Genomic DNA, 16,204 nt, shown 5'->3' with positions numbered 1-16,204 from the left:
GAGTTTAGAAGACTTTCAAGAAGAATTCTTGAACCATGAAACTCTTCTTAATCACCAACAGTCCAAAGCAGCCTATACCTCTACATTTGCCTTCTTCAACCACAAATCTAGCACCCGCACCTTCTCTCCCAAGCCTTGTGCACCATCCTTCCCCAAGTTCTCTTCTCACAATTCTAGCCCTCAACCTAAGGCAACGGCACAAGCACCTACTCAGAGGTATAATCCAGTACCACCTCCAGCAAGATATTCTACACCACCTTGGTATCCAGCACCATCTCGATTTCTAGCATCTCAAGGTCCCCGGGTTCCTTGCCAAATCTAAGGCAAACTCAGCCATCATACAATTGACTGCTACCATAGGATGGACTATGCTTTTCAAGGCAGACATCCTCCTCCTCAACTTAATGTCATGGTTGCTCAAAATAGCAATATCCCTTTATGATGACCAAGAATGGTATGCTGATAGTGCTGCAAAGGCACACATTACTAATGATGTGGACAACCTACACCTTCAGCAGCCATTTCAGAATTTTGACACCATTGCTGTTGGAAATGGCTACACCCTTGCTATAGCCAATTCAGGTTCTGCTACTCTCCATTCACCCTGTTCTGATTTTTCTCTCAAACACGTGTTACACTGTTCTAAGGCAGCAGTTAATCTTATCTCCATCCAACGCTTTTGCCTTGACAATGATTGCTATTTCATATTGACTTCCACTCACTATTATATTCTTGAAATGCAGATTCAAGCGCTCCTGCTAGAAGGGAAGAGTGAGAATGGCATGTACCCCATCCGGCGAGGCAAGAAGTCCCACAGAGGCAGCAAGGCTTTTACGACTGCTCTAGGAATAAAAACTACCCCTTTAGTGTGGCACTTTAGACTAGGTCACCCCTCATCTGAAGTTGTAAACCGGGTAGTTCAGGAAAATAAGTTGCCTATCTCTACTGTGGACATTAATAAAACTTCTCTTTGTACTTCTTGTCAATTGGGAAAGTCCAAGAAACTGCTTTTTCATTCTTCTAATCGGATTTTTGAATCTCCACTCCATTTAATCCACACTGATATTTGGACATGTCCAGTCCTATCCATGAGTGGTTACAAATATTATGCACTCTTTGTAGATGATTACTCAAGATCTTTGAATAAGGAAGTCTACGTGGAGCAGAATCAGGGCTTCGTTGATCCCTCTTATGCTAACTTTGTGTGCAAGCTCAACAAAACCCTCTATGGCTTGAAACAAGCTCATAGAGCTTGGTATACTCGGCTATCCAATTTTCTTTTCGACCTCAGCTTCACCGTGTCCCTTGTTGACACTTCCCTCTTTATCCTTGCCCAAGGTGGTATCAAATTGTTCATACTAATCTATGTTGATGATATAATTGTTACAGGTACTCACACTCACCTTTTCAGTGGCCTCATCCACTGGTTACAACAAGAATTTCTAGTTAAAGACCTCGGGCCTCTACTTTCTGGGTATTAAAGTATCTCACAATTCTGTTGGCCTTCACTTGTGCCAATCCAAGTATGTGGTTGATCTCCTTCACCGTATGCATATGGCCGATGCTAAGCCTGCTTCTTCTCCTTGTGCACCCGGTTCCAAACTCTCTCACTATGAGGGTGACACTCTCCCTGATGCTTTTGAGTACAAAAGTTTTGTTATTGTCTTGTAGTACTGTACTCTAACTCAGCCTGATATTGCCTACTGATAATAACTTAAATGTGCATATTTTATCTATTAAAGTAAACATTATCGTGCCTTATTGTGTTTTAATTCTTTTATTATATATTTAATTACAGAATATTGTTTAATTACTAAACTTAAACTTAAAAGAAGTATTAATGGAAGTAATTGCATTTTTTGTAGGAATTGAAAAGGATAAGAAAAATACTAAAAGCTAGAAGATACCAAAGCACAAGCCAAGCCAAGCCAAGCCAATAAATGAAAGGAAAGCAAACAAAAATAGGAAAGAGAGAGAGTGTGTGCGTGAAAACAAAGAAAAACAATTCATGGGATCAAATACAAAGAAGACAAAAGAGACCCTCATTTAACAAGCCTGGTTAACAAGGAAAGAATGGTAAAAATGGAAGCAGGTGCAGAAGAGCAAAAGATACGGCTCTTCTAATGTGAAAGGAAAATGAAGGAACCAATGTGTGGGGTCCACGGCCTGGAGATGATGCGTTGTTGCATGAAGTTGTCCCATGCGTAAAAGGAACCAAAAAGAAGATAGAGTTCTAAGGCCATCTCCAGCAGTTGAAGTTAAAATAGCTACTCAAAAAGTACCAATCTTTACTTTAACCACTGTTTATCCTATATTCTCTCCAACAGTTCACTCTCTACTTTTTTTTAAATATTATTTTTTAATTATTTTGTTTTATTTTTTTTTTCATTTCCCTCTCACTCTCCGATCTCCCCCAACCCCCAACCCGTCTCCCCAATCCCAACAGAGCCGAGCGATTACTGTTCGACTTCTGGCGCACGTCATCGTGGACTAGTACTGCCTCATCTCCCTCCTCGCCTGCCTCATCCTCTTCACCTTCCTCATCGTCTCCGCCTTCTACCAGTACTTGGAGGATTGGCGCGTGCGCTTCAAGCTCGTCTCATCCGGGAAGCTGCTGGCGCAGATCGAGGCCCCTTTGCTACAGGGGAAGACCCTCGGAGGAGGGGGGATGTGGTCGGTGGCGAGGATCGGCGGGGCTGTGCTCTTCGAGGTGAACTCGGCCATCGCGTACCTGTTGATGCCGGCGGTTATGTCCTTCAACGGAGGGATCTTCGTGGTTGTGGTGCTGGGCCTCCCAGATCTCCCGGATCCATCTCTCCAGTTATGTCCGTCAACAGGGAGGGATGGAGAGGGCCGGAGCAGAGAGAGACGAAGAGGGAGGGAGGGAGGGAGAGAGAGAGAGAGAGAGGGAGAGAGAGAGAGAGAGAGAGAGAGAGAGAGAGAGAGTATTAATAAAAAATGTGTAAACAGATGAATAGTGAATAGCCAATAGTGACTATTCACTGTTCATGAAGTTAGGAAAAAAGCTAGAGTAGCTATTCTGCTGGAGGAAGAAAAAGAGATAAAAATAGTCAAATTTAACCTTTTGGTTAAAATAGCACTCCTGCTGGAGATGCCCTAATGTGAAAGGAAAAGAAAGACAAAGATGAGAAGTTGAATAGGAAAATGAGTACAAAACCTATATGAATTAGTTCTCTTTTCCCTTATAAAAGCTGCACGGCAATAGAGAGAAAAGAGGAGACACTACAAACAAAAAAAAAAAAAAAAAAAAGAATTATTGACGGTTTTTTTAGAACCGTCTATCTAAAAAAAAAAAAAAAAAATTTAATGTAACAACTTGAATCTCCAACGGCTAGTATATAGTAACTCGCAGCCACCAATGGCTCCAACGGCAAGGGTTAATTAATGCAAGCCGACGAAACCGATATCTGTTTATCTCTAGTTTTTTTTGTCTTTCTTTTAATGTTGTCTTGTTGAGTTACTGAGACCAGATAAGTTTAGAATTTCTTGTGCATATATCATCAATTGGCATAATAAAATAATATTGAGAGTTTCGTGGCCGGCTTACGGAGATGGGGAAATGATTCTTTGCCCTGCTTCTGCTAAGGTTGGAAAATCCGATCCATGTAGTCTAGCCAAGCATGGATAGCGTTGGATATATATATATATATACCAAGAGAAGTAGCTTTCTTATTTCTTATCATAATTATATACTTTTGACTAAACCAAATCGACCATTAATTATGGATCCAATCAATCAATTTATGCCAGGGAAAATGGTGTACCCTGCTTTTGTGATAAATCATACGCCACTCCATGGCCCTCTCATCTCCGTAACTATCTCCAACAAATTGTGCAGATGTGACATACTATCTGTACCCGACTACCTTATTTTTTATATTGAATTTTGAAGGGATTTGACAGCTAGCCCAAATATGGAAAAAGATTAAAGAACGATATTCTCAATGGGCCTAGTCCCACGAAGCCCACTTAAAAGCTTCAATCATATTGGGCCCTTGTGTTCCATCAATCAATCAACTACGTATTTTAAGTAAGGATAAGAATTTGAGTCATATTGATGTATAAATATAAAACTAAAAAAAAAAAAAAAAAAAAAATTATAGTTCAACTTTGCCTATATGATCTTTTTTTTTCAATAAAATGACATAACATTTTTATCTACAGTAGTTTCACCGTTTTTTTTAAAGAGAAAAAATTAAAAAAAATAATAATAATTAAAAAAAAAAGCTATGTAGGTAAAGTTGGACAAAAGTTGTGTTAAGAGTTGTACAAGAATTATTTCTCTAAAACTATATAAAATTTAATTATAATATAACCCCTTTAATTAAACGGGTCAAATTTTTTAACTTTAACACATTAATTTTATGTTGAATTTGAGAATCATGTTAAAAATTGTCTGATCCTAATTTTAAGCTTGCTAGTCATCAACCGTGAAATGGGTGAGATGAAGTGATGATCAATTTGGAAAGCCTACCAGGCCAAGCGGGCCAACCTTCCACCGGGTCACGTCACAGAGACGCTGTCGATGCCCAAACGGCCCAAATGGCACTGGACCGTACCTTCTTGCGAATGGATAATGTTAAGTTTAATTCCAGTCCACAAATTTGGTCAGTAAAGCGTGGACGTGGACAGAGGAGACAAAACATTCTTCTCCCCTAACGAGCATGGTCAGGACTCAGTGGGGGACCAATATTCTTTCTTGGTTCAAACCCCAACTTGCACGTTCCAACCAACCAAACAAACAACCAGTTGGAGCCCTCGGAATTGGCATGCATGTGAAACCAAACCATCTATGATCTATCTCCATCACCTCTGTCCAGATGCATTTGTCGCCAAATTCCATCTCCGCAACTTTCACGCAACTCCCTCACCCTCGATGAAGTTACTTCTGGGCTTTTCGAGCTGCTGGCGTTCGATTTCATTCCATCTTGTCTGAGATGGGAGGGAACACACGCTTGTGGACACATTCGATCGGCCTCAGAATCATACCTATCCATCCCGGCCCTTTTGAACTTCTTAGCTTTCACGAGGATTCCGTGAATGTTTGTGATTGGATCACTTCTTATCCTGTCCGAAAGCAAAGTATTAAAGTATTGAATAAGACTCTTCTTATAAGCTTATATTTTGGGAAAAATAGTGATTTAACATAGTTTCATAATCAAATGTCTTGAACTTGAACCTTAACTCCGTCGTTTATCTTCAATTTTAATTAAATATTTTACGTGTTAGACATAACTATTAAAATGTAGTTTGAACTCACACGGGAAGAAAAGTGTTAAAATATTGATTAAGTGATTAAATTTACCTATTATTATAAGTTTAAGCTTTTGAAATAAATTGTTTCTTTACACAAAAAAGAGTGGCATAGTAATAAGTAGGGATTTTCTTGTCTAAGCAGGAGAGCTTTTGCCGGTGCAAATGGCCCTTCGGATAGAGCTCTCAAGCCTCTCATGTTCGGACAAAGGAGCTCCTCTTACATGTCCTCTCTAAAGAAGAGCCATGGAGGAGTAAAAGGATGAATTCTCAATCACATGAATTCTGTGTCCAAACGTTTACAGAGTGCAAATCACAACTATCCATCAAACGTTTGCAATCTACCAAAAAAAAAAGGTATTTTCCTCTCTTAGGCAATCTGGTTATTTTTTTTATTTTTTATTTTTTATTTTTTTTTTCCTTGAGCTTTTTGGATAGGGATTTAACGACCTAGGTATTGACGGCCACAATTTAAGAGTATAGAAGGCTAGCGACCCACAATCAAAGGGCTTGGAAGGCTCAATGGTCCACGGCCCAAACTACCAGCAAGGATCCGAGTACATTAGTACCAATATGAAATACCTAACAACTAATTCCTCACTTTGCCAACTCAACCAATTGCCTGCTCACGCCATGCGTTCCCTCCCAACAAACTTGAGAAAGAATCTCTATGTTAATAACAAATTATTGGCAAGAGGTTCTAAAACCTTAAAGAGGAAGAGCAACAATGATAACTTATATATTGAAAAAGATGGTATTCACTCAAGTACGCTTAATTTGCCTTATCAACCCTTCTTCTATTGAATTTTCCTCTCGTCTTCATCAAATTGACTTTAACGTCAAAGTGATATTATAAGATTCAATCTCGAAGAACTCCTCAAACTTTCTTTCTCTTTTACGGATTCTCCTCCTAGTGAACACCATATGGTTACCGTAATAACAAGTATCAAGATCTTTTTATTATTTCAAGTGAAACAATAAATATATATTTATGTTCTAAATAAAATTTTAGAGATTTTGTTATATATATATACTACATAATAATTCTCACAATTTTTTTTAATTTTTAAATAGCGTAATATAATGTAAACGATTACAATATTCTCACAATATTGTAAGGCAATCATTGTCTATGCTTTCAAGTTTCAATAATATGCTTCTTTATTTTCCGATGGGAGGGGTCGACGAGAAGGATGATGCCACGTGTTGTCTTATCATTCACTGATTGGATGGAAAGGAGATTCACGTGGGCCACCTTATTATCCAATATTTAGTCAAAAATGCCAGTCGAGGGAGTGGGACCGCCAGCGTGTAAATTTACACTAGCAGATGACGTGGTGCAACGCTGACCAAATTTGATGTCTTGCTTTGCTCGACACATCCTAGCCACTTGTTTTGTGTGGCAGAGGCGTCTCTTCATCTTCAGACCTGACCAGTGAGTCGTGACCACGACCCTGACAAATCGCATCTCTCCCCGCCACCGAGGATTAATAATGTCTGCCATTGTTGTAATAAGTATGAAACTCGTGGCAAAATGTCAAATGAATTCCCCCTTTTATCCTCGGCTGTCGGCTGATAACATGGGGCGTGGGGTGCAATTCAAGCCGAAGCTTCTGTAACCCATCGTCGTCCCGGCCCCTTCCTTTTTCTTTCAAGATAAAAATCTCGTCCTAGTATGCTTTTGAGTTTTGAAATGCCTATGAAGTAATTTATCTAATGTCATGTGATTTTAAATGACTTAACATTTTTATATATAGTAAAATGAAGAAAATGTAAAATTGGTTAATGTGACCTAATTTAAAAATCAATTTATGTAGTATAAAAAGTAATTCAAAGGTTTTTATAGTAAACGAAAATGACAATTTACTCTTCGGAGTCAATTTTCGTACATAATTTACTATAATCCGTTTCGTTTTCACGTCAAGCCCAATAAAAACAAAACATGTGTCATTATTTAATAAATATATATATATATATATATATATATATATATATATATATATATATATATATATATATATATATATATATATATATATATATTGAAATATAAAACTAAAAACAATATTATTATTATTATTATTTAAAAAAAAAAAAGGGGGGTGGCTGCCCCACAGGTGGCGCCGGCCACCTTTGGGGTCGCTCGTTGCCACCCAACAGCCATCCCTTCCTTTTTTTTAAAATAATTAATAATTTTTTAAGTTTTATGTATTTATATTCTTTTTAGTAAAGAGTAACACATATTGCGTTTTTATTGAGCATGATGTGGCAATTAAACAGATTCTGTTAAGTTGTGAATGAAAATTGACTTTATGAAGTAAATTATCATTTTCACTTACTACAGTGACCTTTAAATTATTTTTTATACTATAGAATACGATTTATAAATTAAGACAACTGCATGAATCCATTTTACATTTTTTCTTATATTGAATTATTTATTGATAGCTAAAACTTTCGCAGCGAGTACAAAAACATTTTAGGTGTGAAATTAAAATTTTAAGAAAGAGGAAAAGAAAACTAAAATAAAAATAAAAATTTAAGATTTTGAAATAATTATAAATATATTTTTTAAAAAAAAAAATAATAATTGAGACTTAGGTTAGGTGGACTAAAAAGCCACAACGAAATCACAAAAAGGACTCTAATCTTACTTATGGAATTAATCGGTGCATGTTACTCATTTGCCGCCGAAGGGGAGCCGACAGGAAAGCTAATGTCATTAATTCTCGCTTGGCAGGAAGTGGAATTGGGGCAGAATGGTCCATGGAACAATGAACAATCACCGGAAGCGTGGAAATTGATCTCAAAAAGCAAAAGTAATAGAGATAAAGGGCAATAAAAAGTGACATCACACGTGGTCAAGGAATAAAGATAAATAAAAACCAGTATATAAAAAACCGTAAGAGGACCTACGGTCATCCGAATCTCCTTCTTCTAAAGCCAAACGCCATTAATTAAACATGGCTGCCTCTGTGAAGGGCAACAGCAGCAGGCTCTCCATGGCCATGGAAAGAACCGGCCAATGGTAATATACTCACTCAATCTCAAAAATAAATAAAGAAAGATTATGAATCTGATCCTACTGATCGATATTCTCTATGCGTACTCAGTTAAAAGTGTTTTTCCTTTTAAGTTTTAACAACAAGAAGTAACTATGTTCAGCTACACTTTTGCAGGGTTTTCTCTCAAGATATTCCAACTGATGTTGTAGTTGTAGTTGGTGAAGCAAACTTCTCTCTTCACAAGGTCTGAAAATCTTTCTTAACCTGTGTGTGTGAGTGGGGTTTAGACAAGGAAGAATGATTGATTGATTTCAGTTGGCATATATGCATGCAGTTCATGCTGGTGGCCAAGAGCAACTACATAAGAAAACTGATAATGGAATCGAAAGAACCTGATCTGACGAGGATCGATCTCTCTGACATCCCTGGAGGTCCCGAGATCTTCGAGAAAGCAGCCAAATTCTGCTACGGTGTCAACTTCGAGATCACAGTGCACAACGTAGCAGCTCTCCGTTGCGCCGCCGAGTACCTCCAAATGACCGATAAGTACTGCGACAGCAACCTTGCCGGCCGAACCGAAGATTTCCTCTCACAGGTTGCCTTGACCAGCCTCTCCGGCGCCATCGTCGTCTTGAAATCGTGTCAAGATCTTCTTCCCATGGCTGAACACCTCCGTCTCGTCCAAAGATCCGTCGACGTTGCCAGTTCCAAGGTAAATCACTGTTTCCCTCTCTCTCTCTCTCTCATCTCTGATCTCTGAAGGGAGCGTCTGATTTTTTTGACATTTGAATTAGCTAGGCGTGTTGCGAGGCCAACTTTCCGAGCCGGTCACCGCCGAACTGGTGGACAGAGGAATTATCGATCTTAGACATTGATTTCTTCGGCAAAATCATCACCGCAATGAAACAACGCGGCGCAAAAGCGCTCATCGTATCGAGCGCTCTGATAACGTACACGGAGAGATCGCTCCGAGATCTAGTCCGGGACCACTCCGGCAACGGCACTAAGTCCACGGGTTCCGACGGCGACTCTCCACTCAGAATCCAGCAACGCGAGCTCCTGGAGTTGATTGTAGCTCTCTTGCCCTCCGAGAAGGCCGCTCTTCCGATCAACTTCCTCTGCTGCCTTCTCCGATCGGCGATATTCCTCCAGGCTTCGAACACCAAGTGCAAGAACGAGCTCGAGAAGCGGATCTCGGCGATCCTGGAGCACGTGACCGTCGACGACCTCCTGGTGCTCTCTTTCACCTACGACGGAGAGAGGCTGTTCGACCTGGAGAGCGTGAGGAGAATTATCTCGGGATTCGCGGAGAAGGAGAAGAGCGTGGCCGTATTTAACGCCGGTGATTTCGGAGAGCATTGCTCCACAGCGATGCAGAGAGTCGCCAAGACCGTTGACGCGTATCTAGGCGAGATCGCCACCTACGTGGATCTTAGCATTTCCAAGTTCAACGGTATCGCTAATCTAGTGCCGAAAGCCGCTAGAAAAGTAGACGATGATCTCTATCGGGCCGTTGATATCTATTTGAAGGTAAAAATAACAAAAAAGGTTTAGTGAACCACTAAACGACGTCGGTCGGTCCGTCGGTGCTCACTCACGGCTGCTATTTTTGGCTTTTTCTTTTTTGTAGGCGCATCCGAACCTGGACGAGATAGAGCGGGAGAAGGTGTGCAGTGTGATGGACCCATTGAAGCTGTCCTACGAGGCAAGGGTGCACGCCTCCCAGAACAAACGGTTGCCCGTACAGACCGTCCTCCATGCGCTCTACTACGATCAGCTGAAGCTGAGGAGCGGCGTAGACGATTCTAGCGCCGCGCCAGACGCTGTTGCGACGAGGACCCAGTTGCAGACCGACGTGTCACTGATCAGAGAGAACGAGTCGTTGCGTTCGGAGCTGATGAAGATGAAGCTTTACATTTCGGACATTCAGAAAAACAATGGTCGTGGGACGTCGTCCACGCCAGCCAAGGGTGAGCCTTCCTCCAAGAGGCCCACGTTCTTCTCGTCGGTGTCGAAGAAACTTAGCAAGTTGAACCCCTTCCGGCACGGGTCAAAGGACACTTCAAATATTGACGAAGGGGCAGTGGATCTTAGTAAGCCTAGGAGGAGAAGGTTCTCCATCTCTTAAAATTACGTGCATCTTGTAACTTATGCGTGTTATTTATTATTTAATCTGTATTAATTGTAGATTAAACGATTTGTGTGTTTTTTTGGGCTTTCTTTTGGGAGAAGTTGGTGAATTTTGTGCAGTTAAATAAAATAAGCCTAGGAGAGACTTGCTTATGTATTTTTTTTATTTTTTATTTTTTTAAAAAAAAAGGTGTTATGATGGAACTCAAAATGTGAAAGTAGTTCTAAATAATTTGTGAGTATAAAATAATTGAAATATTTGATTAAAAGATCAAAGCTTTTCCAAATAAAATTATCAAATTAGGCCACCATTATTTGTAGGTCTTATTTGGTTTACAGTATGAGTATTCTAATGGAAAGGGAATACTTACAGAATGAAAGGAAGCAGATTAATAATTAGTCACCTTTATACGAGCCTTAGAACGATGGTGTCCGTGTCCTGTCAACCAAAACATCTATAATCTAAAATATATAAGTAAGAAACTCATTTTCCTTATAAATTAAAATATTTATATAGTAAGGAAATCTATCTAAAGAACACAAAATTGCTACTCGTACCCAACAACCATACTAGTCTCATAAATTTCTTGTCACTTCTTTACATGTTCCTTCTCTCTCTCTCCCACCCCAACGAGAACTTGGCCATGCCCCATTAGTCCATTACGTCAGTTGGAATATGCATTTGTGAAATTAGGCCCATCAAATAAGTTGGGTCAAGCCCATATTTGTCCGTATTCAGCCTGAAAGCAAAGCACTTCATTGGAGCAAATACTCATTTCATAAGCTTTTACCTTGTGGTCCTTGCGGAGTCACAATGACATCAGATAGGGGAGTCAGACTGACGTCATGCTTATAACGCTTCACGAATTCGCTCCATCGGATACCTCTATAAATACTGCGTGCATTCGAAAAACTAAATCTGCATGAAATAGAAGTTGATGAGCAGCAAACAAAGTGGATGAGAAGCTATGGTTGCAGGAGGCGCCTGAAACGAAAATGGAGGAGAAGCTATGGGGAACGAAAATGGAAGAGAAGCTGTGGGAAACGAAAGAAAGGAAAATGAAGGATAAGGTATTGGAAACGAAAATGGAGGAGAAGCTATGGGAAACAAAAATGAAGGTGAAGCAATGGTCGAAGGTGACGACAGAAACAAAAATAGAGGAGAAGCTATGGGAAATGAAAATGAAAAAGAAGCTATGGTTGGAGGCGACGCCAAAAACAAAAATGGATGAGATGAGGATGGAGCCAAAGTTGAAGGTATTGACAGGAATTTGGAAGAGCCTAAGGAAGTGTCGTAATATTACCCGAATTATTGGTTATATTACCCATATCATATTGGGTCTTAGGCACCTTGGGACGAGCCTTGGAATGATAGTTATGATTATGGACCGGAAGATAATGAATAAGTCATTAATTACATGAACTATAACGAAACGTCAATATGAACGTTGAATATGATGAAGGCGTCGGGGATGAATATAATGAAGACAACATCGGAGATAAAGATGATGAAGATGTTGTGGATGAGGAGCCTGGGGAAATACCGTATTGGTATTATCCGAATTTTTGGTTATATCACCCATATCATATTGGGCCTAAGGCGCCTTGGGGCGAGCCTTGGAACGATGGTGGTGATTATGGACTGGAAGATAATAAATAAGTCATTAATTACATCAACTATAATGAAGATGTCGACATGAACGTTGAATATGATGAAGACGTCAACATGAACACTAAAGATGATGAAAACGTCAGGGATGAAAATGATGAAGACGTAGGGGATGAAAATGATGAAGACGTCGTATATGAAGAGCTTGAGGAAATGCCGTATTAGTATTACCCAGAATTATTAGTTATATTACCCAGATGATGTTAGGCCTTGGGCGCCTTGGGACGATGGTAATTATTATGGACCGGAAGATAATGAATACATTATTAATTACATCAACTATAATGAAGACGTCTACATGAACGTTGAATATGATGAATACGTCAACATGAACGTTGAAGATGATGAAGACGTAGTGGATGAAGATGATGATGAAGCCGAGAATGAAGATGATGAAAACGTCATGGATGAAGAGCCTGAGGAAGTGTCATATTGGTATTACCCAAATTATTGGTTATATTCCTAGATAATATTGGGCCTTGAGCGCATTGGGACAAGCCTTGGAACGATGGTAATGATTATGGACCGGAAGATAATGAATACTTCATTAATTACATCAACTATAACGAAAACATCAACATGAATGTTGAAGATGATGAAAACGTCAGGAATGAAGATGATGAAGACGTTGTATATGAAGAGCCTGAGGAAGTGTTGTATTGGTATTACCCGAATTGGTTATATTAATCATATGATATTGTGACTTGTGCGCCTTGGGATGAACCTTGGAACGATGGTGATGATTATGGACCAAAAGATAATGAATACATCATTACATCAACTATGACGAAGACGTCGACAACAACGTTGAATATGATGAAGACGTCGGCAATAAAGCTAATAAAGATGACGTCAGGGATGTAGATGATGAAGACGTTGTGGATGAGGAGCCTGAAGGAGTGTCGTATTGGTATTACCCGAATTATTGGTTATGTTACCAAGATGATATTGGGCCTTGGGACGAACCTTGGAACGATGGTGATGATTATGGACCAGAAGATAATGAATACCTTATAAATTACATCAACTACAACGAAGACGTCGACATGAACGTTGAATATGATGAAAACATTGAAATGAACGTTGAAAATGATGAAGACGTCGGGGATGAAGACGTAAGGGATAAAAATGATGAAGACGTCGTGGATAAAGAGCCTAAGGAAGTGCCGTATTGGTATTACCCAAATTATTGGTTATTTAACCGAGATAATATTGGGCATTGGGCACCTGGGATGAGCCTTGGAATGATGGCGATGATTGTGTACCAAAAGATAATGAATACCTCATTAATTGCATCAACTATAATGAAAACGTCGACATGAACCTTGAAAATGATGAAGACGTTGACATGAACGCTCAAGATGATGAAAACTTCGAAGATGAAGATGAAGATGATGAAGACGTAGGGGATGAAGATGATAAAGACGTCGTATTTGAAGAGCCTGAGGAAGTGTCGTATTAGTATTACCCGAATTATTGGTTAAATTACCCATATGATATTGGGCAATGGGCGCCTTGGGACGAGAGTTTGAACAATGGTAATGATTATGGACCGGAGTATAATGAATACATCATTAATTACATCAACTATAATGAAGATGTCGAAATGAACGTTGAATATGATGAAGACGTCGGGGATAAAGATGATGATGAGTAAATTAAGTATCTTACTTTGTTAATAAATTGGAGCTCGTGTTCTCCTATGTTATTACATATTGAACTAATGTAACATTTGTTCAATTTTGTATTTCTTACTATGAATGGTACTTAGATTTATCCGAACCATAGTATTCCATTGAGAATACATAGTATTTTGTTATTTTTTCTTTTCATTTAAATTTAATTGAACGGCTAAGCAAGTTGTTCATCTATTATTCTTTGTTGTATTCCAATGATCTTAAGAGTTGAATACGCATTATTTTGTTATTTTTTCTGTTCATTTAAATTTCATTGAACGGTTAAGAAAGTTGTTCATCTATTATGCTTTGTTGTTTTTCTTTGGCATTCATTGATTAGGATCTCGCTTGCATGCAGTAGTGAAAACTAATAGTAGAGTTACGTTAAGGCCAGCAGTGGTTGAGGCCCCTGTAATTGGTTTTAAAAAATATATATTTTATAAGAAAATTTGTTAAGTAATTGATCTACGCTTCTACTAAGATCTCAACTCAAAAAAAATGAGAATTTAAAACAAATTATTTTATAAGAAAATTTGTAAAGTAATTGATATACGCCTCCACTGAGATCTCAACAAGAACATGTCAAAATTGAGATATCAATAAAACGAGAAATGATAAAATATATCATTTTTTACGATAACATTATGTCAGTTGACTAACGTCACGCTTATAAGATTTCACAAATTTGCTTCAGGAAACCTCTATAAATACTGCATGCATTCGAAAATAAATATGTAGAAACGAAAATTGAGGAGCAAAGAAGTAGAGGGTATAGGAAATGAAATAAACGAAAATGAAGCAAAAGGTGTAGGAAACGAAAAAAAATGAAAATGATGTTGATGAAGACATCGGATATGAAAATAAGGGCGAAGCAGGAGTTAAATATAATGGCAAAGAGGAAAATGTTGCCGGTGGCAAGGAGCCTGGCGAACTCGATCAGCAAGAAGGTGCAAGAACTCTCCATCCAAAGAAGATCAAATTCTAGTGAAAAGAATATCAAATTCTGATGATGATGATGATGAGTAGATTGGGTATCTTACTTTGTTAATAAATTGGAGCTCGTGTTCTCCTCTATTAATATATCTTAAACTAATGTAATATTTGTTCGAATTTATACTTTTTACTTTGTTAATAAAGTTCGAATTTGTCAAAAAATAATAATTTTTATATTGAGAGTACAGTGATAATATATGATAGACTTATCTGATTATTATTAACAAAAAAAAAAAAAGCTTTATCAATAGTACTTAGATTTATCCGAACCGTAATATTCCAATGATCTTAAGAGTTGAATAAGTATTATTTTGTTGTTTTTTCTGTTCATTTAAATTTATTTGAACGGTTAAGCAAGTTGTTCATCTATTACGTTTTGTTGTTTTTCCTTGTCATTCATTTATTAGGATTTGGCTTGCATGCGGTAGTGAAAACTAGTGGCAAAATCACATTAAGCCTAATTAGGAAGCTAACATGCATATCCCAGCCAGACTACGCATAAAAAATGCAAAGAACTAATTATTAATCTAACATACTTCTCCCAAGTAAAAAAAAAAAGTGTTTCTCTCGCCGGAAACACTATTGTCATATTATTCCGGGATTAGTTTTCCGATGGGAGTGGTCGACGCAAAGGAACGTGTTGTCCTATCATTCGCTGAATGGAATTCACGTGGACCGCCAGCGTGTAAATTAGATGACGCGGAGTCACAGTGACGCCAGTTGACTGACGTCACGCTTATAAAGATTTCACAATTCGCTCCAGCAAACCTCTATAAATACTGCATAGTCTGCATGCATTCGAAAATAAAGTGGAGGAGAAATGAAGTGGAAGAGAAACTTGAGAGCAGGAAAAAATGAAAGTTGAGGAGAAAGTTGAAGAGCAAGAGCTATGGTTGGAGGAGGTGCCCTAAACGAAAATGGAGGGAAAGCTGTAGGAAACGAAATAAATGAGAATGAAGTAGGAGGTATGGGAAACGAAAATGAAGGAGAAGCTGTGGGAAATGGAATAAACGAAAATGGAGGAGAAGCTATAGAAAACAAAATAATTGAAAATGAAGGGGAAGCGGTAGGAAACGAAATAAATGAAAATGAAGTATGAGGTATGTGAAACGAAAATGGAGGAAAAGTTGTAGGAGACAAAAATGAAGGAGATGCTATGGTCGGAGGTGATGCCGAAAACGAAAATATAGGAGATGAAATTGGCGAATGAGATTATTATGTGCCGAGTTTTGGGTTTTTAATTCACCCATATGACTTTCTTGAACAGGATGATTTGCTGCCTTGGGACGAGCCTCGAAATGATGATGATGATTATTATTATTATTATTATGAACCAGAAATTCCTCTTCATTACGACAACTATAATGAATACCTCGAGGCCATGAACGCATTGAATGTAGAATATGATGAAGACGTCGAGGATGAAGATGATGAAGACGTCAAGGATGAAAATGATG

General features: G+C 38.6%; 1 protein-coding gene across 1 annotated transcript; it reads left to right on the top strand.

Moving 5' to 3' along the window:
- Positions 1-8,161: 8,161 nt before the first annotated feature.
- Positions 8,162-10,562, top strand: LOC133877837 (root phototropism protein 2). Its single transcript, XM_062316265.1, has 5 exons — positions 8,162-8,302; positions 8,454-8,523; positions 8,614-8,991; positions 9,078-9,809; positions 9,910-10,562. Exons 1-5 carry the CDS (start codon positions 8,238-8,240, stop codon positions 10,405-10,407), a joined length of 1,743 nt encoding a protein of 580 aa, XP_062172249.1. The 5' UTR covers positions 8,162-8,237; the 3' UTR covers positions 10,408-10,562.
- The last annotated feature ends 5,642 nt before the right edge of the window (positions 10,563-16,204 follow it).

Source organism: Alnus glutinosa, chromosome 9 (assembly GCF_958979055.1).
Source record: "Alnus glutinosa chromosome 9, dhAlnGlut1.1, whole genome shotgun sequence".
Lineage (NCBI taxonomy): Eukaryota > Viridiplantae > Streptophyta > Magnoliopsida > Fagales > Betulaceae > Alnus > Alnus glutinosa.
The sequence above is the reverse complement of the archived record's forward strand: the minus strand, read 5'-3'. Positions and strand labels throughout refer to the sequence as shown.

Coding starts and splice junctions, on each gene's coding strand:
- LOC133877837 (XM_062316265.1), top strand. CDS start 8,238: ATGGCTGCCTCTGTGAAGGGCAACAGCAGCAGGCTCTCCATGGCCATG. Junction 8,303..8,453: donor ATGGAAAGAACCGGCCAATG/GTAATATACTCA, acceptor ACACTTTTGCAG/GGTTTTCTCTCAAGATATTC. Junction 8,524..8,613: donor CAAACTTCTCTCTTCACAAG/GTCTGAAAATCT, acceptor ATATGCATGCAG/TTCATGCTGGTGGCCAAGAG.